Source organism: Chlamydomonas reinhardtii, chromosome 12 (genome assembly GCF_000002595.2).
Source record: "Chlamydomonas reinhardtii strain CC-503 cw92 mt+ chromosome 12, whole genome shotgun sequence".
Lineage (NCBI taxonomy): Eukaryota > Viridiplantae > Chlorophyta > Chlorophyceae > Chlamydomonadales > Chlamydomonadaceae > Chlamydomonas > Chlamydomonas reinhardtii.
In genome coordinates, this window is record NC_057015.1 from 9,170,286 (window position 1) to 9,192,454 (window position 22,169).

Here is a 22,169-nt window from a genome sequence, read left to right on the forward strand (position 1 = left end):
CCAGCTCTACCAAAGGGTCTGGGGGTTAACGCTGAACCAATCCCATAAGGAAACAGTCGCAAAGGGTCTGGGGGAGGGTGGCGGTGCGGACAGCCCTTACACGGATATTGCACAACATCAGTGTTGGATACCGCACTCGACACGTTAGGAGACGGTACCGGTATCCAGGATGCAGCTGACACCTTCATGCCATCACTCGTCAGGTCGCAGCATTGCACCTTGCACCAGCCCATATGTAATTCGCATTTCAGAGCATCTTAATCTGCCAACGCACCAACATAGTGCGGTAACCCCATCCGTAGCATTGGCAGTGCCAAGCGCCAGTCTGCAGTCTTGCAGTAACGTAACAACGCAGCCGATCACACCCGTCCACGTCCATCCCGAGCACCCATGCGCATTGCGGATCTGCACAGCACCACTTCTATGCATCTGCGCAGCTGTCGCCACCACGTCCGGCAGTGCCCACCGCCTGCTCCTGCTTACCGCACCCCTCCGCCCAACTACGGCCTTTTCCACGTCACTGGCTCGTGAACTGCGTCAGCAGGTCCCTCTTGCAATCACTGCAATCTACGGCCCTATTCGACGCCACCGCACCTCAGCCACTCCGCGGCAGCACGGTGCGCCCAGCCACCCGCATGCTCCCAGTCCAGCTGCACGTTTGCGGCGGCGCAGGCGGTGGCGGCCGGCAGCACTGCCGGCAGAGCGATCAGCACAGAACGTGCGCTGCGCGCCATTACAGCTGTGATGCCTGGCAGCCTACCCCCACGCCGACGGCAGCACTTGATCACCTACAGGGTGGCAAACAGACGAGGCTCTCTGCTCAGGCGGTGGCTTGATGAGAGGCGAAGTGATACAAGTAAGCCCAAGTTAGCCCATTAATCTTGCGAGCCAACCAGTCGCTGCTTACCGGGCCGCGCCACCACACAGTTTGCTGCACACGCCGGGGCTGCTACCTGCACCGCTGGTGGGTCACCATCGTCGCGGCTGCTGTCCAAACCCATGCCGCAGGCAGGGCGGCGGCGGCCACTATCCACCAGGTATGCCGCCAGGAGCACACGGTACTCCCAAACTCGCTGCCCTGGCGGCCTGGCCCCCACCAAGAGTACCTAAGGGTCAGGGGAGCAGGAAGTCGAGAGCCATGTCAGGCTATCAGACACACCCACCACCTCTGCACGCCCTTGCCCGAAGGCCACGCGCGTTCCCTTTGTCGCAACGTTACCGGTATCAACGCATCAGCAATGCAGGCTGTGCACACACACACACACACATTGCCAACCTGCCGCGCACCTTCGTCCTGCATCAGCCTCAGGCCTGGCAGGCCAACCTGCCGCGCCAGCCGCTGCGCCCACAGCTGCCGCACCTCCTGCAGCTCTTCGCGCACCTCAGCCTCAACCTCTACATCCCAATCTACAGGAGGCCGTGACGAAGCGTCGGCCGGACAGGCGTGCACGTGGCCATTGGGGCTGCCAGGCGGCCACTGCGGACGTGGCGCGTGCGTGCAGCGACCGCCCTGCGGACGCCCCAGTCCATCCGGCTGCACCCACTGCGATAGGCGGGAGGGCACCAACAGGGCAGCACGTCACCACATACCGTTCCGTATGGCAGATAAGGACAAGCACGATACAATACCCAAGCCACTCATGACTTCCGTACAACATCGCCCCAGCGCCATACGGTACACGGCGCCCAATGATCCCCACGATCACCCATCCAGGAGCCGGGTCCCACCTCTGCCGCGTTGTTGAGCGCTCTCAGAGCCTCGTCCGACAGCCCCACATTGCGCAGGCAGCGGCCGTAGGTTAGCAGCGCAGGCGGCCACTGCGTTGCAGGTGATGCGGGTAGCCGGGTATCAGCTTTTGAAGATTAGAGGTCGCGCATAGCCAAGCAATGACAAGCTGTATCATGGTTCCAACCACTTGGTTAGCCCATCTTAAGGCGTGGCCTCGCCCTCACGTCGGGTCGTGTCGACGTCGACTTGGACGCGTGGTTAAGCGCCGCCTGCCACAGCGCCTCTTCGCCGCCGCCCCCATCTGCCGCCCCTGCCGGGGCCGAATCACGTGCCGCCGGCTCCATATCCATGGACATGAGGCACTGCGCCAGCATGTCGTGTGCGGCTGCGTGGGACAGGGCGCGTGAAGCACGGCGCAGAACGTGGTCCTCCTGGTGGTTCATGCCCGGGGCAGCACAGTGCACCGCCCGTACCTGCATGCTCCTTGCCGCCGTAAACTGTATGTCAGATGCTTGTGCTACAGAGATGGCCACTGGGCCTTCTGCAACTGCGAGGGCGGCCCGAAAGCGCGCCACAGCGGTGCTCCACTCTCCTTCATCCGCTCCTGCAACCGCTGCATCCCACAGCGCGCAGCCGAGGCCGTAGCCAGCTCCATCTAGGGACACGGGGCGGCGTTCTTGTTGAGTTACAATAGCGCAGGTGATAGGCAGTTTCAGACCCTGTGAGTGCAAACATTTTCACTTGAACCAAGTCCATGCTTCAGGGCGATGTCCTGGGTATACAAATTATTGCTCTTGCGAAGAGGAAAGTACTTGCATTTACAGTATCATGGAGGCGCACACAGGCGTGGAAGCTAGCATCGATCAACCGTCCCGCATGGTCATGCCGCCACAAACCCAGATATTTCCAATACCAGTTCACTGAACATATTTTCCAGGCACTTTGCTCAACCTAGTTCGCAGCCATGCCGATTCACGGTCTCGAGTTCACTGATAGTCAGCTTTTCGACACCCTGAATGTGGTGCTGCCAGCATGGATTTTACTTGCACTGCTCCCGCGTTGGAAGCATACTTATACAGTCGTCACAGCCGCGGCGCTCTACACCTCGCTCCTGTACTCGGCATGCCTTGTCTCCATGATGATCGCGCCTTCTGAGGACGGTGCTCCGGACTTCAGCGAGATGTTCACGCTTGAGGTAGGTGGGACACGAGATAAGTATGGGTTGGGGGGCATCGGGCGGGGCAAGTCGTACGGCGGGAAGCTGGCGCAGCTGCCACGCATCCGCCACGCTGCAGTCTTCATGGCCCCAGAGCACGCCAAGTGCGCACCATCCTCGCGCACGCGATCCTGTCACCCAGGCGTGCTGCGCGTGAGCAGTCCTGAGGGGTCCATTGGGTGCTGCATGACCTTTCTTTGGAAGCGCAAGCGCGATGCACTGACAGTCTTGCGCACACCCGCCGCCGCGTGCCGCTCGTCATGCACTGCATTCCTTGACAATGCACCTTGACAAATGGGACGTAATCGTTGGGACCAGGCATCTAAACCCCCATACGCGCGAATATACACACACTCCACTCCACTCAGGGCGTGTCCAAGCTGCTAGCCAAGAAGTCCGCCGCACTGCCCTGCTGGACGCACTATGCCGCATTCGACCTGTGAGTGGGGCGGCGTTGGCGGAGCGCCTGGTTGGCGCCTTGCTGGGATGTGCGTAGCTAGGGCTGCTGAGGCTGGCGGTTGCTTGCTACTCGGGGCTGAAGCGCTGGAAACTCGCCATGGCTCGTGGGCTTCCCAGTTCCCACCACATGCTTCGAAGGGCCCTGTCCCTTATCGGATCTTCAGCAATGCAACGCACCAACAGCTGCAAGGTCTGTCCTCCGCCCTGTGTACCGTATCTGGCGCCCTCGCCCACGTGCCTGCCCCTGCGCTGCCCCTGCGCTGCCCCTGCCCCGGTCCATAGGTGGGTGGGCCGCTGGATCGCCACCGACGCCATGGACCGGGGTGTGCCGCAGCTGCTGCTCATCCCCTGCCTGTTCCTGTGCATGATGGTTGGTGAGTGCAGCTGGAGCGAGCTGTGCTTGCGTATGTGTATGTGTATGTACATGTGTATGTGTATGCTGGATGTGTGCGGCCGGGTCAGCGCGTGGGGTGGGACTGGGTGGTGTCCGGGGATGCCGGACCGCGCCACGTGGCTGAGGAGGCCATGCCCTTGCGTGCACCCCCACCCCCACCCACCCACCCAAACCATCCCTACGCAGGCCCAATCGGCTTGGTTGCGTACTTCCTACTGCGACTGCCCTTCAGCGGCGGCAAGAAGGCGACAGCGTCCCGCAAGAGCAAGAACTCGTGAGCTGCATCGCACGTCTGCCGCGGTCGCTCATAACCGCGACCACCACGCCCGTTCGTCCTGGGTATCGTATGAGCGGCCAGGCGCTGTGCTCCATGAGTAGGCAGTAGTGGCGTCTGGCGTGAAAGTGGCTGAAATGGATGGGTCTGGGCGCATGCGTGGGATGCAGCGGATGGGTCTGGGCCATGCACTTTCGGGGCCCCGGCTGCCCCGGCTGTGAGAGACACGGATGGAGGGGCACGGGAGGAGCTGGCCTGGAGGGCTGGCTGTTGGTGATGCCGTTTGGGCTAAATGTGTTGCAATCTGATTTATGGCAATAAACTCAGAAACATGGAGCACATCATCGAGATAGCGGTTGTACGGCGTGTTGGATTGACATGCGGTTGGGAGTGCACCGATGCGTGCTCGTTGCCAAAGGTGCATGTAAGCCGCATTCCAACATCAATGTGGACGTCGCGCACTCGGAGGTAATCACTATAATATACTGGCTTGTGCCTCACCCAGCGACTTGCAACTGCGAAATTATTGCCAGTGTGTTGACTCCGTGCAGCACATCGCAAGCCACTTACGTATCGCTACACAGCATTGCAAATGCAAACTCGCGGGGTAGCACCTTCAGCAAGGAAAAGCACTAGCAATGCGTGGGCTCGCCTGCATGCGTCCAACGCGTCGCTGATAGCGAGAGCGCAGCAGTCAAGCACTGCAACAGCAGCGCCTCAAGCTCAGGAGGTGGCCAAGCCCGTCCTTCGTCCTGTGCCCACGGCCGGTGCGTTACGGACCATAAGCGTTGCGCGAGTGGTCTGTGGTCGCTCTCCGCGCACGCTCGCACCGACGCCCGCCTCCGGTGCTTTCTCCTCCCCAATTCAAGCACCATTGTATCGCCATCCTACACAGGCGCTCCTCAGACGGGTCTGTCGGTGGAGCCCAGCCAGTACCCCCAGGCAAGAGGACTGGGCTGGGGTTGGGGGCGGAAGAGGCCATCGGACGGGGTTGATTGAACTGGGTGGGTGAAGAGGATGTGTGATGTGGTATGGGCACAGGGCCGGACCGGCCAAACACGCACGGGGGCCATGCCAGGGTCTCCCATGCGCCGCCCTCTGTGTGTGTGTGTTTGTGTTTGTGTGCCTCCTCAGGTCCGTCGCGGCGAGGTGGTCGAGACGCTTCACGGCGTGCGGGTGGCGGACCCCTACCGCTGGCTGGAGGACCCGGACTCGGAGGACACACGCGAGTGTGAGTGCGTGTGTGTGTGCGGGAGGGGTGGCCGGCGGGCAGGCAGGGGGGCAGATAGTGGGGATGTAGAGGCGTGACTTGCCGCGGAGCGGGGCGCGGCGGTCGGTGTGGCCGCCTGGGCTTGGCTGGCGGGTTGGTGGGCGGCGACTCAGCCGCAAGCAGCCGTGTCTGATGTGTACTGTCGTATGACATGGTACCGGTGGATGTAGATTGCATGTCTGCTGCGCAGTTCTGAGGCGCTCCCTCCGCCTGCAGTCGTGGACGCGCAGAACGCCCTGACGGCCAGTGTGCTGGAGCAGTGTGACACGCGGGAGCAGTTCAGGTGGGGGAGCGGGTGTGTGTGTGTGTGTGTGTGTGTGTGTGTGTGTGTGCGGGTGGGGGATTTCATTCCAATCCCGAAGAGGGCGGCTGTACGGAAGCAGTCCAGGCGGGGGTGGCGGGGTGGGTGGTGGGACGGGTGCGTTAGGGGCTCACTGGGCACAGCGTGCGAAGGCATTCACGACGCCGCCCCATGCCAGTCCTGGGGCTCTGCATTAGCAGCAGCGCCGGACGGAGATGCATGGTGCTCGTCACGTGGAGCAACAGCTTACATGACCGTGTCACCTTGCTTTTGTTGTTTCTTCCGCACAACGTGGGGTCGCCCCCGCCGTCCATACACACACCTAGAACACCCGCTCCCCTCCCCTCTTCACACGCAGGCAGCTCTTCACGGATGTGTTCGACTACCCCAAGTATGGCGCCCCCTTTAAGGCCGGAGGTGGGTGCAGCGTAGTGGGCTGGCACCGGCATTCGTCCCGGGGTTGGCACCACTGCAAGGAGCACCCGCTCCTTGCAAACCTGCCGCTCCAACACCCTACCCCGTATGTATGTGACCACGACACCCACGTGGCCCCGCACCCGCGTCCTCGCATTCCCTCCCACCTCCTCCTCACCACCACCGCCTCCTCGTCGCTTGGCCCCCGCAGGCCGCTACTACTTCTACTACAACAGCGGCCTGCAGCCGCAGTCGGCCCTGTACAGCCAGGCCGGCCTGGTGCCCGACACCGCCGCGGGCGAGCCCCGGCTGTTCCTTGACCCCAGCGGCCTCAGCGCCGACGGCACCGTGGCGCTGAGCGGCCTGAGCTTCAGCGAGGATGGCAGGTGGGATTGTGTGTGTGTGTGTGTGTGTGCGTGTGTGTGTGTGTGTGTGTGTGTGTGTGTGTGTGCGGGGGGGGGGGCGGTGTCTGCCCGAGCGCAACGAAAAGGGGCCCAATTGTTGCCCGACGCGGGATTGCAGTGCGATGGGCGAGGGCGGTGTGTGTGAGGTGGTGCGGGGTGGTTTGGAGTGTTAGGGGCCGCCGGGAGGTGGTGTGGGGTAGTGCGGTGGGTTAATGCGGTTGGGTATTGGTGGCTGTCCTTCAGTGTTCAGCACGGGGCCTGCTGGTGTGGGAGTGTGGGAGTGTGGGAGTGGCGCCTGTACGCACTAAAGTTGACACATGATCACTGCTGGCAACCGTATACCCCCCCTCCCCTCCTCCCCACCACCTCCACTCCCCTCCCCCGCCGCAGCCTTGCCGCCTACAGCCTGAGCAAGGGCGGCAGCGACTGGTGCACCATCCAGGTGCTGCGCGTGGACCCCTCCGGCGCCCCGCCCACGCCGCTGGCCGACAAGCTGGAGTACGTCAAGTTCAGCAGCCTGGCCTGGACGCACGACCAGCGCGGCTTCTTCTACAACCGCTACCCCGACCCGGCCTCCCGCCCCGCCGACCTGGGCACGGAGACAGACATCAACACGCACCAGCAGCTGTGCTACCACGCGCTGGGGACGCCGCAGGTGGGGGAGGGGGCAAGTGGGAAACTAAGAGGAGGGGAGGGGAGGGGAGGGGAGGTGGGCGGGTGTGCAGGGGGGGGGGGACGTCTGGGCACAGGGAGGAAGGTGGCGTGGGTAGGGGGCTAGTGGAGTTGACCTGGGTCGTGTTTTTTCGGCCTCGGTGCATGTGTTGCTTGTCGCCACGCTGCCCTGCGCACCCCTCACCTGCTGCGCCCACCGTCCGCCCTCCCCCGCTACCTACCCGCAGTCGGAGGACGTGTTGGTGATGCAGGTGCCTGACGAGCACCCCACCTGGATGCTGGCAGCGCGTGTGACCCCAGACGGCAGGTGGGGGGGCGTGCGGGCGGGGCACAGCTGGGGTAGCGCAAGGGCTGCATACGTGCATGTGTGCACGCGCGTCTCCTGTGCATGTATGTGTGTGTGTGTGTGTGTGTGTGTGTGTGTGTGTGTGTGTGTGTGTGTGTGTGTGTGTGTGTGTGATGCGTGCGGCAGTGCGGGGTAGCGCGACCTACTGCCCTAATACCAGCTATCTAACGCCGCAGCAGGCGCTGTCAAGCCCCTTGACCCCTCCTAGTGATTCTTCGTCTGTGTGTTGCCGTATGGGCGCAGGTTCCTGGTCATCAGTGTGCACGCGGGGACCATGCCCGCTAACCGCCTCTACCTGGTGGACATGCAGGTGGGGGAGGGGCAGTTAGAAAGAATCCCAAACGAAAAGCAAGACCCAGAAACGGGGGCGTGTACGTGGGTTAAAAACGAAACGCGTGTGTGTGTGTGTGTGTGTGTGTGTTTGGACGTGTGGGCATGTGAAGCGGGACGGCGATGAGGTGGAAAGGACGCAGTTCGACGAGCCAAGTTTGCGAAATTCACCCGGCGACCGACTTGTTGCTTGCACAGGCCCTGGACAAGAAGGCGGACGGCGCGGTGGACTGGGCCAAGTATGACCACCGGAACGGTGAGTCTGGTTCCTTGGCGACCAGCAGGTCTGTAACTCCATGATCCTTGAGCCCGCCCCGCCCTGCCCCCTCCTCGCCCCCCCCCCCGCATGTTCCGCAAGATGGTCTACCGTCTACCACTTCCTTAACTAATCATGAATGTAACCCCCCACCACGCACACCCGCCTAGGCTCCAAGAAGCTCCCCGTTGTGAAGCTGGTTGATGACTTCAGCGCCTCCTTCAGTGTGGTGGCCAACGAGGGAACCACCTTCTACATCATGACAAACCTGGACGCGCCGAGATACAGGTGCGTGGGCGGATGAGGGCGCATGCAGGGCACACGCCTATGTGACTGGAGCAATAGATGTTGTGGACAAGTGCTTGTGCATCTACTGAGATTACGACTATCGCTTTCCGTGCTGTTCCAACGCAGGCTGGTGAAGATTCCGCACGTGACGTCCGCCGGCCCCGCCTCCAGCTGGCCTGACCACATCGCACAGCACCCCAAGGACGTGCTGAGGGGCGCTCTGGCTCTCAAGGGCGATGTGCTGGTGGTGCGCTACCTGCGTGACGTCGTGGCGGCGTTGCAGCTGCGGCAGCTGGGCTCGGGCGCCCTCACCAAGGAGCTGCCGCTGCCGGGCGTGGGCAGCGTGGGTGCCATGAGCGGCGACCGCAAGGGCAGCGAGCTGTTCTTCTCATTCACCAGCTTCACGGAGCCCGGCGCGCTCTACCGCATCGACACCGCGCCCGGCAGCGCTCTGGAGCCGCAGCTGTTCCGGCGCACGGAGCTCAAGGTGCCGCACAGCGCGGACGACTACGTCACCAAGCAGGTGTTCGTGACCTCGGCCGACGGCACGCAGGTGCCCATGTTCATCACGCACCACAAGGACACCAAGCTGGACGGCTCGGCGCCAACGCTGCTGTACGGGTACGGCGGTTTCAATGTGCCGCTGGAGCCGGGCTTCAGCCCTAACAGGTGCGGGCGGGCTTGTGGCATGCTGCGTGCTGCTTGTCAGATACCGGCAGTGCCTGAGGTGCCGTAGTGAGTGGCCCCGCCGTTGGGTGGCCCGGATCGCTCCTCGCCTTCCGCATTCGTCGAATTCCCCATCCCGCTTTCCCTCCACATCCCCCAACCCCCAAAACCCTCCACCATGCAGGCTCGCATTCATGCGCGGCTACGGCGGTGTGTTTGCTCAGGCCAACCTGCGCGGCGGCGGCGAGTACGGCACCGAATGGCGCAACGCCGGCTCCACCCACAACAAGCAGAACGTGTTCGACGACTTCCAGGCGTGTGCCGAGTACCTGATCCGCGAGCGCTACTGCTCGCCCGCCAAGCTGACCATCCAGGGCGGCTCTAACGGCGGCCTGCTTGTGGCGGCGTGCGCCAACCAGCGACCCGACCTGTACGCGTGCGTGCTTGGGCAGGTGGGCGTGATGGACATGCTGCGGTTCCACAAGTTCACCATCGGCCACGCCTGGATGACGGACTACGGCAACCCCGACCGCGCCGCGGACTTCTCCTGGATCTACCCCTACTCGCCGCTGCACAACGTGCGGGCGCCCGAGGGAGGGAGCCGCCAGTACCCGGCCATCATGCTGGCTACGGGTGCGTACGTGTGTGCTGCAAGGATGACAAACACGCCACGTCACCCGTTGCTCTTCGCACCTGCCAAGCAAGTTGCCCTTGCCGGCCTCCCTGTTACCTCTCCACTCCCTCCCACGCTCCTGCCTGCCCTCTCCTCCAGGCGACCACGACGACCGCGTGGTTCCGCTGCACACGCTCAAGCTGCTGGCCACGCTGCAGCACAACCTGGCCGCAGCCGACCCAGCCGCCTCGCCGCAGCGCAACCCGCTGCTGGCGCGGATCGAGGTCAAGGCCGGGCACGGGGCGGGCAAGCCCACGCAAAAGGTGAGCCAGGAACGCGTGGCGTGGCGGGGCGGGGTCGGGCAGGTGTTGGCATATGACGTGCCGCCGGTCAGGCACTAGCACACTGCCCGCCCGTACCACCGCGCGCCTCTTACGCCTCCATCCACATGCCGTGAACTGTGGGCTTGCGTCGGCTTGTTTGTCCTCACTGCGTCACACGCGTTTTCACACATGCACTCGTGGCCCTTACCCGCCGCCTCCCGCCCACAGGTCATTGCGGAGGCAGCTGACCTGATGGGCTTTGCGGCCAAGTGCATGAACGCCAAATGGGTGGACCGTGCGTAAGGCGACCTGTGCCGCGTGCGGCACCTACCAGGAGCAGCCGCGGGCTTGGCTGGCTCAGGCGAGCCCTCGTGGTGTAAGCGACAGGTAGCGGCCGGTAGCTAGTTGCATCGTAAGAACATGGTGGGCGGGCTTGGATGCTATGCCGATCAGATCCACAGGTCTGCCGGAGTAGTGCGCTGTACGCAGGATGGCATGCATGCAGTCAGCTGTCGGACCAGGCTAGGCACAGGTCAGAACGGGCGGCGGTACGTACGCGGCATACGCATTGCTTGTGCTGCGAAGGTGATTGGCATGACGTATTCATAACCCCTCGAAAGCCTCGAAAGCACTACTACGTCAAGTGCGACTTGGCAAGTGCATGGTGATGGGCAGAAAGCCAGAAGCGTTTAGGTGTCGAATATCGGATGCATACTGACGTCTGCGGCCCATCTTATTTTCTCGAGTCTGCAAGGGAGAGCCACCTTTTCTTGTCTCGAGCGGGCTGGGTGAAATGTTTGTCCCGAATGTATGGGTGATTCCCGCTGCAAGCGTGCGCTGCAAGGGAGACACAAATATCTTCAAGCCGAGGGTGTGGCTGCTGGTGTTAGGCACACATGGGGCAGCACGCCTGCGCCTACGGGTCGTGTGTGTCGTTGTAGGCTGCTGGCTGGTCAGGCTGGCAGGGTGCCAGGCAGGAGCGGCGGCGTACCCGGCCGCGGCTGGAGCAAGGTGACGGGAGGTGACGTGCGAATACTGCCTACCTAGCGCTGTGGCGTGGTATAAAATGTGGGCTTGTGCTCGGGTAGGTACTGACGATCTGGCAACTGAAACCTGTGCTGGTTGAGGGCAATGCATGGGCACTTCGAACCACTGTTGTGCCCACACGCTGCTCTCTCACGCTGCTACTGGACCCGAGGCCGGGAGGCCGTGACCCAACAACCGCACACCGTGACTGAGCACCACAGAGGCGGCACTGGATGCGCGTGTATCAGCATGAGTGATGTCAAAGTTACAATTTCAATTAGGCCGTGGCGTTGTGTCTCCAGGACTGGCTCTGCTGAGGGCTGAATTGGGCACTGTTTGCTGGCACAGCAGGCGACGTGGTATGTGCCGAACCGACCATTCGCCAACAAGTAGCATGCCCGTCTGAACACATGTTGTCAAACCTCAATGTGCGTGTGCATGTGTGTGGGACGGAACTGACGGACGTGACGTGCAGTTGGGCCGTCAACCTAGCCGCGGTGCTCACAAGCGTGCGTGCATGTCCAATGGGCACCGGACTTGCAGCTAGTATGCAGGCTTTAGGCAGGCACACAGGCCAGGCCGTGTCATACGGTATGCAACACACGCGCGCACGCAATGCAACCGCCGCCTCAAACTGGTCAAACCTCAACAACCAAGAGAACAATAATGTGGGCAGTCATCCCTGATGCGCTGCCTTCAGGGCGTGTCGGACTGCTGCTGCTTGCTGCTGCCGCGCATGTAGAGCGGCACGTGCGCCGCCTCTTCCTCGGGGCTGACAAAGGAGGGCACCGTGAGCACGGGCTGATTCCGCTCAATCACGTTGTTGTAAAGTGCCGCTCGGTTGTTGAGCAGGGCAGCCAGGTGGTAAGTGAGCCCGGCGGGCAGCGGATGATCAGCACACGCACGGCGGTAGACCTCGCTTGGGTTTGTGTGGCTGATCATCCAGCCGTCGGAGAATAGCACAATGTCCCGGCAGGCGCCGATGATGGTACCGGTGTGCTGCTCGCTTGACTTCCAGATTGTGTGAACGTAGGGACTGCCATCGGCGGATGTGCGGCGGCTGCCGGCAGGGGATGTGGTCGGAGAGGGCCTGCGCGAAGGAGAGCACAGGCAAGGCGCAGCCGTCAGCACATCTCAAGGCAAGCCATTTGAGCGAGGACGCCTCGAGACAAGCTGTTGTATGGCCGGTGCAGCAGTCAAGCAGTCAACGTTGCCGCGGCTCGGGATGTCGTCGCGCACAGGTAAGGGGGCTAGCAACTCGAAGCAATCCTCTTCGCCCAGGGCCCTCTACCGGAAAACCCATATGCTGTGAGAGCGTCTGGGTACTCGTCGGCAAGCCCCAAGCCATCAGCGAGCAGTAGTGGCTCGTGCATCGCAATCGTACGTTCAGCCCCGCTTCAGTCCCCGTCTCGCTCAGGCCCGCCGCAAGGAGCCTTTGACTTACCGGGGAGTGTAGGCGTTCTCCACGTTCTCGAAAACGAAGAAAGAAGACATTGTCGACTTGTAACTGAAGGTAGGATGGTAAAGCAGGAATGCTAGGAGAAGAGAGCTTCAAAACAAGAACAGGGCAGAGGTATAGGTGCTAGCTTTAGCGAGAGAAGGAGCGCAGTGAATGCGGTGTAGAGCGGTGGGCTCTGGCTCTTGAACTCAAGCGAACGCCCACCCCCGTACTGTCGCGATTTTCCAGGCTGGCAGCCCCGTCGGTCATGCAAATCGCTACGGGCGTGCTCGGGGCGCTCGACGCTATTACATTCAGCGCAACATCGACTTCTTTGCACACTGTGCAGAGCTGTGCGCGACGACTGGGTGGCACTTGCAGCAAAACTAACATCTTAGGATGTCTAGCACGCACACCCCGTCACCAACCACATGAAACTGTGATAAGATTGTGAGATAGCATATGTACATTTCAGTGCAGCACCATGTACAGCATAGAGTTTTCACAGCGTGCAGCTCTCACTCGGCAAGGGCGCCACCAGCCAGCGTGTGTTAGGAATGCCGCCCCTTCGCCGCTGCCCCGCACCAGCCCGGGACCCTGTTCAGCGCCCTGCCCACCTGGGCCAGCCCACTGGTTCAAATGCTGAACGCTGCATGGTGGCATTTCCAGGTGTTTTATGTTTCAGGCCACTGCACATGCCGCAAAGCGTTGTGCAAGGCCCATGGAACAAGCGTTCAAACACGTTCAAACCGCAAAGGCCGGAGGAAACGCCCTGCATCCCGAAGCACATGCACTGCTGCCGCTGCTGCCATCAGTTCGTTGTCATGCGCATTAGTTGGCACGACACGTTGACACCCACTCCACACTCTTCACTCTCCTCCATGAAGGACTACCCCTGGCCAGGTGGCTCCGACTCTCCTCCATCCGAAGCACGTCATGCCCAACAACCGCACGCCTTCCCTGCGTGCCGCTTCCTCGCTTGCGCTGCTGTCAGCCCCCGCTCTGCTCACTCATCACGCTCCCTTGCGCCGGCCTTCAAGGCCCTACTCCTCGCCACTCACCACATCCGCAGCCCCCGCCCCCGCCTCATGGAATGAACCCCACCCGCACACAACGCTTCCCTCGGTCACATGCTTGCAGCTTGTTTACGGTATGCCCCACTTCCCGCAATCCCCCATTCGCACGAAACCTTCATAGCACCTGCACTACGCATCTGGGTCGTTGCTGTCCACTATGTAGGTCACGGGGCCGTCGTTCACCAGTGCCACGTCCATCTGTATGTGTAGGTGGAGGGTGGAACATCATCAGGGGGAAGCAGGGGGAAACCCGGGGGCAGGGGGTGGCAGCAAGGGCAGGCGCAGCAGGGATCACAACAGCACGAACTCGGGCGAAACGCCAACCCTGTCCGGCTCCAGTTTGCGGCCGCACCTTTGCGCCAAACACGCCGTCTTTGACGCGCTCCGGCGCGCCGTACTGCCGCCGTACCTCCTCCACCAGCTGACTGTACAGGTCCTTGGCCTGTGCATGTGTGTGTGTGTGTGTGTGTGTGTGTGTGTGTGTGTGTGTGTGTGTGTGTGTGTGTGTGTGTGTGTGTGTGTGTGTGATGGGACAGTGTCAAGGCAGTTTGGTAAAGTCCCGTAGGGTGCAGCTGATTCCCAGAACCCAGCAGATGACAAACAATTTGCAACGGCAGGGCAGGAGTACGCGGCCGGTCGAACGCCGGTGCATGTGTGTGTGTGTGTGTGTGTGTGTGTGTGTGTGTGTGTGTGTGTGTGTGTGTGTGTGTGTGTGTGTGTGTGTGTGTGTGTGTGTGTGTGTGTGTGTGTGTGTGTGTGTGCGTGTGTGTTAAACAGCACAAGGGGAACAAAGTAGAAAGACACCGTATGCGATACAACAAAACGCGCGCGCGTGTGTGTGTGTGTGTATGTGTGATACCGGTTGGAAAGGGCAAGGGGGAAGGGCCCCGTGCTCGTGCGTGTGCGTGTGTGTGTGTGTGTGTGTGTGTGTGTGTGTGTGTGTGTGTGTGTGTGTGTGTGTGTGTGTGTGTGTGTGTGTGTGTGTGTGTGTGTGTGTGTGTGTGTTAGAAAAAAACAAAACGAAGCCCGCCCAAGCGGCGCCGGAGTTACTTACGGATACCTACCAAATACCGAGCGTCGTGTTGCCGCGTTGACCCCGGTAGTCATACTTACCCGCGAAAAGCCTGTAACCCTCTCGGGCGATCGACGAACGACCTGACCCCGAGTGGCACCCATATGCATTGTATGCGCCGCGCCCTGGGCGCGCTACAACGTTTACCCAGCACGCCTAAGTCCCATATTCCCGCCCGCTGGTCGTAGTCGAGCTCACCTACGGGCGACAGAGGAAGCAAGGGCAAAGGGCGGCAGCGAGGAAGTGTCACGGGCAGGCAAATGGCAAAGGCGACAAGTGGGGCGGCGTGCAACAAGCGACCTAGCTAACGCGCAGTCTAATGCCCGCCTATTAAGTATCACGCGACCCGGAGAAGAGGGCGAGCGAGTGCGGCAAGCAACCTTAACGGGGCCGGGGTTGCATGGGGCCGTGGCGGGCGGCGGTTGTAGAGTCGCAAGCTGCTCTAGATGCAGGCTGGTACCACGCGGGTGTGTGTGTGTGTGTGTGTGTGTGTGTGTGTGTGTGTGTGTGTGTGTGTGTGTGTGTGTGTGTGTGTGTGTGTGTGTGTGTGTGTGTGTGTGTGTGTGGCCGGGTGGTGGGGAAAGCAACCAAGGTCAACAACAGCGGCAGGACGCACAGAAGTGATTGGCTGTTGCGCAAGCGACAAGGCGGCCCGACACGGCACCCGATCCTGCTCCTTTGCGCTCCCGCACCTTCACCCGTAGCCCCGTACCTGTGTGGGCCCCATTGCCTTTGAGTAGTCGGGTTTGGGCTTTTTGAGTCGGGCGTATAATGTGAACTGCGACACAAGCAGGATCTCTGAGGGGCCCAGACAGACAGCGGTGAGCAGATTGTCAATACGATTGCTTGTTTGAAACTGGTGTAGAGCATGTTTGCGGGCATGCGGATCTCTTGGGGCTGCCCAGTCATACACCGCAAACCGCACAGCTGTGTCGTGTCAACCGCCCGATGGCTTACCTAGCCCCGCGCCAGTGACTGAAACATCCCACGCCTTCTGCGTCTCTGGGTGCGGCCACGCCTTCACAGACAGGATTTTCTTGACACTGCGAGAGGATTCAGTACACAAGGCAGTCCATTGCGCCATAACCCACTGGTGCCCGTGATTGCAAGCGGCAACGACAGACAGGGGGCGTCCAGGGGTGTCCGCACGCCCATGCACTCCGCCGCCCGCAGCAGCGCAGGCTTTCTTGGTTGCTCCCCGTAAGTTCGCGCTTACATCCAACTAAGGTCCTTCTCCATGTCGCTTTCTCGGATGCCAACAAGAACCATAAGTCCTGGCCCGATGCTGGAGACGACCTCTCCATCGACGGTCACCGACGCCGACTTAACTCGTTGTATTACAGCACGCATTTACTCAAACTTAATGTAATATGCTGGCGTCACTGTGCGCAACAATGTCAGTCTATAGACAGGTCTATAGATGGTCTATGTATGTTAAGTTGGCTGCGCTACGCAACGTCAGCTTCTATTGACGTGGGGCAAGTATGTCGCGCGAAGGCGGAACGGAAGCAAATGATCCATCGGGTCGAGAGGGCGCATGCATGCCTCGCGCATGCCAGTTTTGCCGTACGGGTTTGGCAGCCCTGTGTGCCCCCAAGACCGTGCCCAAGGCAAGTGGTGCATTTTGGGCTCCGTGCTTTGCAACATTCCTGTAAACACCTAAACAAGAACAGCTCCCATGCAGAGCTTTGCAAGACATTTTAGGGGATGTTGGCAGTTGAGGCAGGGGGGGTAGAAAGCTCAGGTTCTTTACCCCGTGCTCAAAATTACAGAGCTTTAGGAGAGCATTATGCACGCGCTTTTAGTTTGTTTCAGGGGTTTCTGGCGAGTACGTTCTGGGCCGCCAAAGTTGGGGGGTCGGTCCTCGTCCCTGGGGGTCCGCCGGGTTTCGGGAACCCATCCTGGCGGATTTCGGGAAGCGCCCCACAAGCAGAACTAGGGGCCAAAAGCAGCAGTACGAGGCTCGTCTGTGCACGTTATGACGTAATAAGCACAAACAAAGCGTGGGAGGGCTAAGCCGCGAGTCCGGGTGTGGACATGTCGGACATCGCACACCCACATTCGACGCATACGCATTGACACGGCTGGGCTCTCAAGCGCTGGTGCGCATGACTTCACGTCTAACTAGGCTGCCGATGCAAATTTCCATTCGTCACGCGGCGGAGTGTTGAGCGCGGGGTGGGCTGGGTCGAGGGCATTTCCATGGATAGGATGCCACCTGTGACTGAAGTCTCACAACAGGACCGCTGATGGCACGGAGTGATAGTGCTCGTCAAGAGCAGTCGATTGACACCCCTCTGGTATAAAATGGAGGCTTTTAACCCCTAAACAACAAGGTTCTGTCCGTGGGGGAGTCGGTCGTCCCCTCACGGGGGGTCCCGAGGGATTTCGGGGCATGGGGTCTGGCCCTTTGTTTCCAACCCCCCCCGGTTGTGGCTTTGTTGTTGTTGGTTCCGAGCAAACACACACCCTGCCCACACACACAATTGCACACAAAAAACGTGGCACTGAAATAAGCAATGGGGGCACATGTGAAATCACCGCGCGCCCTTGGCCATGCGCCATCCCCGCACGTAGCCCCGCTTGCACAGGCTCAGGCCCCGGTCTGGGTGGCGGTGCACACGCCGCAGCCACCACGCTGGCGCGGAGCGTGTTCAGCGACCACGGCCATTCGCTTCTTCCACCCCGCCACTGCGCGCGCCGAGTAGCCCTCGGCGCCCAGGGTCTCCGCCGCCTTGGCTGAGCGCTCCGAGCGCCCCTCGGCGCCGTGTCACGGTCCCAGTACAGCCCCAAGGGGCCACCGCTACCTACGAATCAACCGCCGTGCTCCAGCTCAAAGTGTAGCACCATCTTTAACAAACACGCGCGAACGGACAGGCCGTTTGTCCAGCCGACAGCAATACGTGCCAGCATTGTGCTTGTTCGTGCCGGGTATGTGTCCAGCATGCTGTATCCCGCACTGTCATCCACGCGGTGCACACATTACCCCAACGCCGCACACGTCACAAGCTACTACAACAAACCTTGGCAGCTTGCATACGTGCAGCGATCTCCGCAATCGTGCAGGCTAAGGGCTTGGGCTCCTACTTCCCCTTCCACTCGCCCCTCCCCCGTCGCACCCCCCTGTCCAGCTTCTGCCACGTGCCCAAACATCGCCCTGTACCAACCAGCGCTCCCTCGTATGGCGCACAAAATAGGCTGCTCACGGGTTGATGGCGCAGCCAGCCAGGCCGGTGACGCGCACGCGCATCATGTGCCGCTCGCCCTCCGCCGGAACCAGCTCGACCATTTGCTCCAGCTGCGCCGGTGGCAGTGCTTTCAGGCGCGCAAACACGATCTGTGCCTCCAAACGCAGCCGCGGCGGCTCGCCCTCCCCAAAGGCGCCCGCGGCCACAGCGACGTTGTACGCGTACGCGAACAAGGTGCCGATGCGCGCCACCTGCTTCCGGGCCGTTGCCAGGTCTGCGGAGGCAGCAGGGTACAGAAGGCATGGGTATCGGTGGGGCACACTGATCTCGGGCAAGGATGGCAACGGCGAGCTATGCAGTGCCCGACAGAACACTGCAGGCGGCCGTACTTATACTACTTGTATTCAGGGATACAAACCATCGGCCACACCAACCACACACGCCGAACATCCCAAAAGCTGAGACAGAATGACAACTTACTGGACGTCATCTTGGCCTCCTGTATTATGACCTGAAGCGTTGAGTCCTTGAGCCGCACAGCAAGTGCGTCCACTTCCAGGTGCGTCGCAGGCTTGAAGCTGCCGCCGCTACCGCTGCCACTGCTCGTGTTCAGCGCAGCCGTGAGCGGCAGCGTGGTAGCAGGCTGCAGCGCCGACAGCACCAGCATCGAGAAAGGGCCGTCAGTCACCAGCAGCAGGAGCTCGTCAGTCTTTCTGTGGCGCATGGCGTCCAGCAGCAGCATCGCGGCGGCATACGGCGTGCACGCTTGAGTGCCGTCGCCTCCGTCGTCATCGCCACTCCTGCTGCTGCTGTCCTGACCATCGCCGTGCTCATCATCCCTGCTGCCGGCGCCGGTGCCGCTGCCGCCGCTGCTGGTGCTGCTGCACCGCATAATGAAACAGAACACAGGCGGCAGCACGCACGCAATATGTCACCAGCTAGCTGACAAATCAGTCAAGCAAAGTAAGGCACCTACTTGCGGTTCACACATGCAGTAGGTAGGCTGGAAGATGAAGTCAGCCCATGCAGCCACACCTGTTGCTTGCGGCAGAGGACTCTGGCGGGTGGCCGGCGCGAGGGCGACGGGGGCGGTGCGTGTCAATGTAGCCCTGCGCGCTGCCCAGCGCTGTGACAGCTGCAGCTGCGAGGTGCGCCTCCACTGCAGTGCCCGCCGTCGCGACCAGCAGCCGGTCCTGAAGCGCTTGCAGCGTCACCAGGTGCCCCTGGTGCAATCAGCGGGCGGAGGGCGTGCTCAAGGGTACAGCTCCACCCAGCTAACGCGATGCGTGTTTGCCCAACAAGCACGTCTGCCCACCCACTGATCACCCTCCGTCAACCCGGCTTCTTCAGGCCGACCTCCAGTGCGCAGCCCCGTATCCACCTGGATGGTTGCTGCGTCACGTGCAGTCGATATAGCAATGGTCGCAGCGTCTGCAGCTGCCGCCGCAACATTTGCTGCCGAAGCATCAGCAGCCGCCGCCATCGCAGCAGTAGCAGCAGCAGCAGCAGCTGAGGCGCTACGCTTACGCAGCCCCATCAGGTCAGCGCAGGCCCTGGTGAGGAAGTAGCGCAGCACAGCCCGCAGGCCAGACAGCCCCTGCCATACACCGTATAATGACAAGTTCATAGGTGCGGGCGGGCAGCAATACGGGTCAAATACGGTGTAAGCTGCAAAAGAGGCGGGCCATTAAGCTCCACGCCAAGACCCATTAGTTTTACCTGCCCAGCATGCATGCCACTCTCTCTACTCTCTACTCTCCTAGCCCTCCAGCGAGCTCACCTGCAGCCGCTTGACAAGCGCAGACGCCGCAGTCTCCTTGACCTCAGCATCTGCCTCCCGCAGCAGGCAGTCGGATGTGCTCTTGGCGCCAGTGAGGCGCACGTTGGGGTGCACCCGCACGTCGTCGCCGAGGTCCTGCTGCAGCTGCTTGGCGGCAGTGTACTCCATGAGCGCACTTAGGCCGTCGCAGACGCTCTCGAGCCTCTGTGAAAAGCTCTTGATCTCGGCGCGCACCTCCTTCACGATCGGCGTGTTGTCCTGCGAAGCGAACTCGGCGCGCACCGCCTCCTTCACGATCCGCTTGACGCCAGGCGAAGCGAACTCGGCGCGCACCGCCTCCTTCACGATCCGCGCGATGTCCTGCAAAGTGAACAGTGGAATGTTCGTCAGGAACCAGAGCCCATGCTTTGTTTGAATAATGCATGTACCCATGGTAGTGCAGAAAGATTACATGTATGCATGGCGTGAGAAGTACATGAGTGTTAAGGTAGGCTACACTCTTACGGCCCCACGCACGAGCTACATCGCACCTGCAGTGATGCGCTGTCTCCTGCGGCCGACAGCTGCAGCCTGTGCTGCTCCGCCACCGGGGCGGCAGAGGCCGCAGCTTGCGGCAGCAGCTGCTGCCTCCCTCCGCCGCTGCCGCCGCCGCTGTCGTGGCGAAGCCCACAATCACGGAACGGGTCGACCCGCGGCTCTACCTGCATGCACAGGCATGCCAAGGTCCAATTCGTAAGCCGTATATACGCCGGAAATTCATACAGTCTCCGATAAGCTAGCAAGCCCACTCGAATGCTGCCAGCCCAGCCGGACCTATGCCATATAATTCACACCATACCTGATTGCCTGACGAGCTGTCAAGCCCATCGCCGCGGCTGTCTCCATTTCGCCCGTCGTCGCCCCTGCTGCTGAAGGTGCGGATCCTTGACGCCCCTGCGGTGTCGGATTGATGGACACAACATACGGTACTTAACGTAACCCAGCCTCCGGTGACATGCGACATCTGCAGGCTCGGCAGCGATGGAAGCAGGACATCAATGGTGGATTGGAATGCAAGGGAGGGGGTGACATGAGGCGTATGACACGGCGAGCGTGCAGTCCAAACAAAGACGTGTGCGTCCCTTGCGTGCATGCGCGTAAGTGCTCGAGTTTCGGCAGTACGGTACCGGTAGTAACGGAGACATCACCCTTGGCACGTTCAGACACCCCGACCCCCCGCCCGTGCATGCCGTGAATGATATACGGACTACAGCGGGCGAAAGCGGGCGACAGAGGCAAGGAAAGGCAAGGGAAGGTGACTGCGGTCGCAAACATACCTGTGCACAGCTGCAGATGGGGCCCCGCCGTGGATGCGAAGCCTGTACACGTGCAATCAAAGCAGACAAGCACGTAAGACAAGTGCGAAACGGGCTTGGCAGCAATGGAAGCAGGACATCAATGGTGGATTGGAATGCAAGGGAGGAGGGTGACATGAGGCGTATGACACGGCGAGCGTGCAGTCCAAACAAGGACGGCGTTCCTTGCGTGCATGCGCGTAAGTGCTCGAGTTCCGGGAGTACCGTTAGTACCGGAGCCTTCACCCTTGGCACGTTCAGACAACCCGACCCCAGCCCGTGCATGCCGTGAATGACACACGGACTACAGCGGGCGAAAGCGGGCGACAGAGGCAAGGAAAGGCAAGGGAAGGTGACTGCGGCCGCAAACATACCTGTGCACGGCAGCAGATGGGGCCCCGCCGTGGACGCGAAGCCTGTACACGTGCAATCAAAGCAGACAAGCACGTAAGACAAGTGCGAAACGGGCTTGGCAGCAATGGAAGCAGGACATCAAGGGTGGATTGGAATGCAAGGGAGGGGGGTGACATGAGGCGTATGACACGGCGAGCATATAGTCCAAACAAGCACGTGTGCGTCCCTTGCGTGCACGCGCGCAAGTGCTCGAGTTCCGGCAGTACCGGTCGTACCGGAGCCTTCACCCTTGGCACCCTGCCCGTCCGTGCCGTTGAGGGGCAGGAACTTACTGTTTGCGCTACAAGACGCCGCCGGCGGTGCCGCCAGCAGGGCTGCCGCCCTGAACCCGCGAAGAAAACCTGGATGTGCAACGCAAGTAGACTCAGGGTCAAGCTGCCGGTGACGAAGTCGCGGCTGCCGCTGTTGCCTGAACGTGTCGCGTTTCTGGGCGCACTCAGTCACTCCCGTACGCTGCTGAATGCCACACGGACTACACGAAAGCGTTGTGAAGGCGAACGAGGCAAGGAAAGGCCAGAAGCACCCATTCGCGCTTACCGCAGCGCTGCATAGGTCCGGGCAACTGTGCGCTATATCAAGGCTGGGAGCTAGCACAGTCACTCATAGCCTGATCCCGCGTCCGGCAATCGTGCGCGACCTCCTTTTAGCCAGCCAAATCGCTCAATCCCCTCCCAGCCGTCACCTCCTCCGATTGCTCATCGCATTAACTCGTTGTATTACACCACGCATTTACAAAAAAATGTAACATGCTGGCGTCACTGTGCGGAATTAAAGCCTATGTGTGTCAAGTTGGCTGCACGGCGCAACGAAAATGCATGCCAGGTTCTATCGACGTGGGGCAAGTATTTCGCGAGGAAGCGGAACGGAAGCAAACGATCCATCGGGT

At 61.2% G+C, this 22,169-nt stretch overlaps 6 protein-coding genes across 8 annotated transcripts; 2 read left to right on the forward strand and 4 right to left on the reverse strand.

Annotated features, from left to right (window-relative positions):
* Positions 1-84: 84 nt before the first annotated feature.
* Positions 85-2,510, reverse strand: CHLRE_12g542200v5 (uncharacterized protein). The gene is made up of 6 exons (XM_043068782.1): positions 2,203-2,510; positions 1,954-2,114; positions 1,729-1,818; positions 1,288-1,543; positions 908-1,106; positions 85-788 (listed from the first exon to the last, which is right to left on the reverse strand). Exons 2-5 carry the CDS (start codon positions 2,101-2,103, stop codon positions 1,027-1,029), a joined length of 576 nt encoding a protein of 191 aa, XP_042919182.1. The 5' UTR covers positions 2,104-2,114; positions 2,203-2,510; the 3' UTR covers positions 85-788; positions 908-1,026.
* A 130-nt stretch (positions 2,511-2,640) lies between these two features.
* CHLRE_12g542150v5 (uncharacterized protein) lies at positions 2,641-4,582 on the forward strand. The gene is made up of 4 exons (XM_001694019.2): positions 2,641-2,924; positions 3,314-3,384; positions 3,687-3,778; positions 3,985-4,582. The coding sequence occupies exons 1-4, from the start codon at positions 2,865-2,867 to the stop codon at positions 4,074-4,076; spliced, it is 315 nt and encodes a 104-aa protein (XP_001694071.2). The 5' UTR covers positions 2,641-2,864; the 3' UTR covers positions 4,077-4,582.
* Positions 4,583-4,630: 48 nt separating this feature from the next.
* On the forward strand, positions 4,631-11,642 carry CHLRE_12g542100v5 (uncharacterized protein). The gene is made up of 15 exons (XM_043068781.1): positions 4,631-4,839; positions 4,968-5,014; positions 5,207-5,303; positions 5,559-5,625; positions 6,002-6,060; positions 6,269-6,443; positions 6,852-7,116; positions 7,361-7,440; positions 7,723-7,789; positions 8,008-8,065; positions 8,236-8,353; positions 8,480-9,022; positions 9,204-9,652; positions 9,792-9,955; positions 10,184-11,642. The coding sequence occupies exons 1-15, from the start codon at positions 4,665-4,667 to the stop codon at positions 10,256-10,258; spliced, it is 2,439 nt and encodes an 812-aa protein (XP_042919183.1). The 5' UTR covers positions 4,631-4,664; the 3' UTR covers positions 10,259-11,642.
* Positions 11,643-11,644: 2 nt separating this feature from the next.
* CHLRE_12g542050v5 (uncharacterized protein) lies at positions 11,645-12,560 on the reverse strand. Its single transcript, XM_001693868.2, has 2 exons — positions 12,426-12,560; positions 11,645-12,071 (listed from the first exon to the last, which is right to left on the reverse strand). Exons 1-2 carry the CDS (start codon positions 12,473-12,475, stop codon positions 11,678-11,680), a joined length of 444 nt encoding a protein of 147 aa, XP_001693920.2. The 5' UTR covers positions 12,476-12,560; the 3' UTR covers positions 11,645-11,677.
* A 155-nt stretch (positions 12,561-12,715) lies between these two features.
* CHLRE_12g542000v5 (uncharacterized protein) lies at positions 12,716-16,050 on the reverse strand. Of its 2 annotated transcripts, none has more exons than XM_043068780.1 (5): positions 15,784-16,050; positions 15,525-15,610; positions 15,280-15,365; positions 13,848-13,937; positions 12,716-13,693 (listed from the first exon to the last, which is right to left on the reverse strand). In XM_043068780.1, exons 1-5 carry the CDS (start codon positions 15,915-15,917, stop codon positions 13,625-13,627), a joined length of 465 nt encoding a protein of 154 aa, XP_042919184.1. In that variant the 5' UTR covers positions 15,918-16,050; the 3' UTR covers positions 12,716-13,624. The 2 variants fall into 2 exon arrangements, with proteins under 2 accessions (XP_042919184.1, XP_001693919.2); XM_001693867.2 differs by having other exon boundaries at positions 15,784-16,040.
* Positions 16,051-16,757: 707 nt separating this feature from the next.
* CHLRE_12g541950v5 (uncharacterized protein) lies at positions 16,758-22,113 on the reverse strand. Of its 2 annotated transcripts, none has more exons than XM_043068779.1 (11): positions 21,821-22,113; positions 21,556-21,624; positions 21,244-21,285; positions 20,852-20,893; positions 20,374-20,468; positions 20,066-20,236; positions 19,536-19,895; positions 19,137-19,352; positions 18,791-18,978; positions 18,236-18,633; positions 16,758-18,029 (listed from the first exon to the last, which is right to left on the reverse strand). In XM_043068779.1, the coding sequence occupies exons 1-11, from the start codon at positions 21,831-21,833 to the stop codon at positions 17,770-17,772; spliced, it is 1,854 nt and encodes a 617-aa protein (XP_042919185.1). In that variant the 5' UTR covers positions 21,834-22,113; the 3' UTR covers positions 16,758-17,769. The 2 variants fall into 2 exon arrangements, with proteins under 2 accessions (XP_042919185.1, XP_042919186.1); XM_043068778.1 differs by having other exon boundaries at positions 18,236-18,636.
* Positions 22,114-22,169: the final 56 nt, after the last annotated feature.

Coding starts and splice junctions, on each gene's coding strand:
- CHLRE_12g542200v5 (XM_043068782.1), bottom strand. CDS start 2,103: ATGCTGGCGCAGTGCCTCATGTCCATGGATATGGAGCCGGCGGCACGT. Junction 1,819..1,953: donor CGACGTCGACACGACCCGAC/GTGAGGGCGAGG, acceptor CCTGCAACGCAG/TGGCCGCCTGCGCTGCTAAC. Junction 1,107..1,287: donor GAGGCTGATGCAGGACGAAG/GTGCGCGGCAGG, acceptor CCTGACCCTTAG/GTACTCTTGGTGGGGGCCAG.
- CHLRE_12g542150v5 (XM_001694019.2), top strand. CDS start 2,865: ATGATGATCGCGCCTTCTGAGGACGGTGCTCCGGACTTCAGCGAGATG. Junction 2,925..3,313: donor GCGAGATGTTCACGCTTGAG/GTAGGTGGGACA, acceptor CACTCCACTCAG/GGCGTGTCCAAGCTGCTAGC. Junction 3,779..3,984: donor GTTCCTGTGCATGATGGTTG/GTGAGTGCAGCT, acceptor ATCCCTACGCAG/GCCCAATCGGCTTGGTTGCG.
- CHLRE_12g542100v5 (XM_043068781.1), top strand. CDS start 4,665: ATGCAAACTCGCGGGGTAGCACCTTCAGCAAGGAAAAGCACTAGCAAT. Junction 5,626..6,001: donor GACACGCGGGAGCAGTTCAG/GTGGGGGAGCGG, acceptor CTTCACACGCAG/GCAGCTCTTCACGGATGTGT. Junction 7,117..7,360: donor ACGCGCTGGGGACGCCGCAG/GTGGGGGAGGGG, acceptor ACCTACCCGCAG/TCGGAGGACGTGTTGGTGAT.
- CHLRE_12g542050v5 (XM_001693868.2), bottom strand. CDS start 12,475: ATGTCTTCTTTCTTCGTTTTCGAGAACGTGGAGAACGCCTACACTCCC. Junction 12,072..12,425: donor GAGAACGCCTACACTCCCCG/GTAAGTCAAAGG, acceptor TCCTTCGCGCAG/GCCCTCTCCGACCACATCCC.
- CHLRE_12g542000v5 (XM_043068780.1), bottom strand. CDS start 15,917: ATGCGTGCTGTAATACAACGAGTTAAGTCGGCGTCGGTGACCGTCGAT. Junction 15,611..15,783: donor GAGAAGGACCTTAGTTGGAT/GTAAGCGCGAAC, acceptor ATCCTCTCGCAG/TGTCAAGAAAATCCTGTCTG. Junction 15,366..15,524: donor AGTCACTGGCGCGGGGCTAG/GTAAGCCATCGG, acceptor TGGGCCCCTCAG/AGATCCTGCTTGTGTCGCAG.
- CHLRE_12g541950v5 (XM_043068778.1), bottom strand. Junction 21,286..21,555: donor GGCGTCTTGTAGCGCAAACA/GTAAGTTCCTGC, acceptor GCACGTGTACAG/GCTTCGCGTCCACGGCGGGG. Junction 18,979..19,136: donor GTGACGCAGCAACCATCCAG/GTGGATACGGGG, acceptor TGATTGCACCAG/GGGCACCTGGTGACGCTGCA.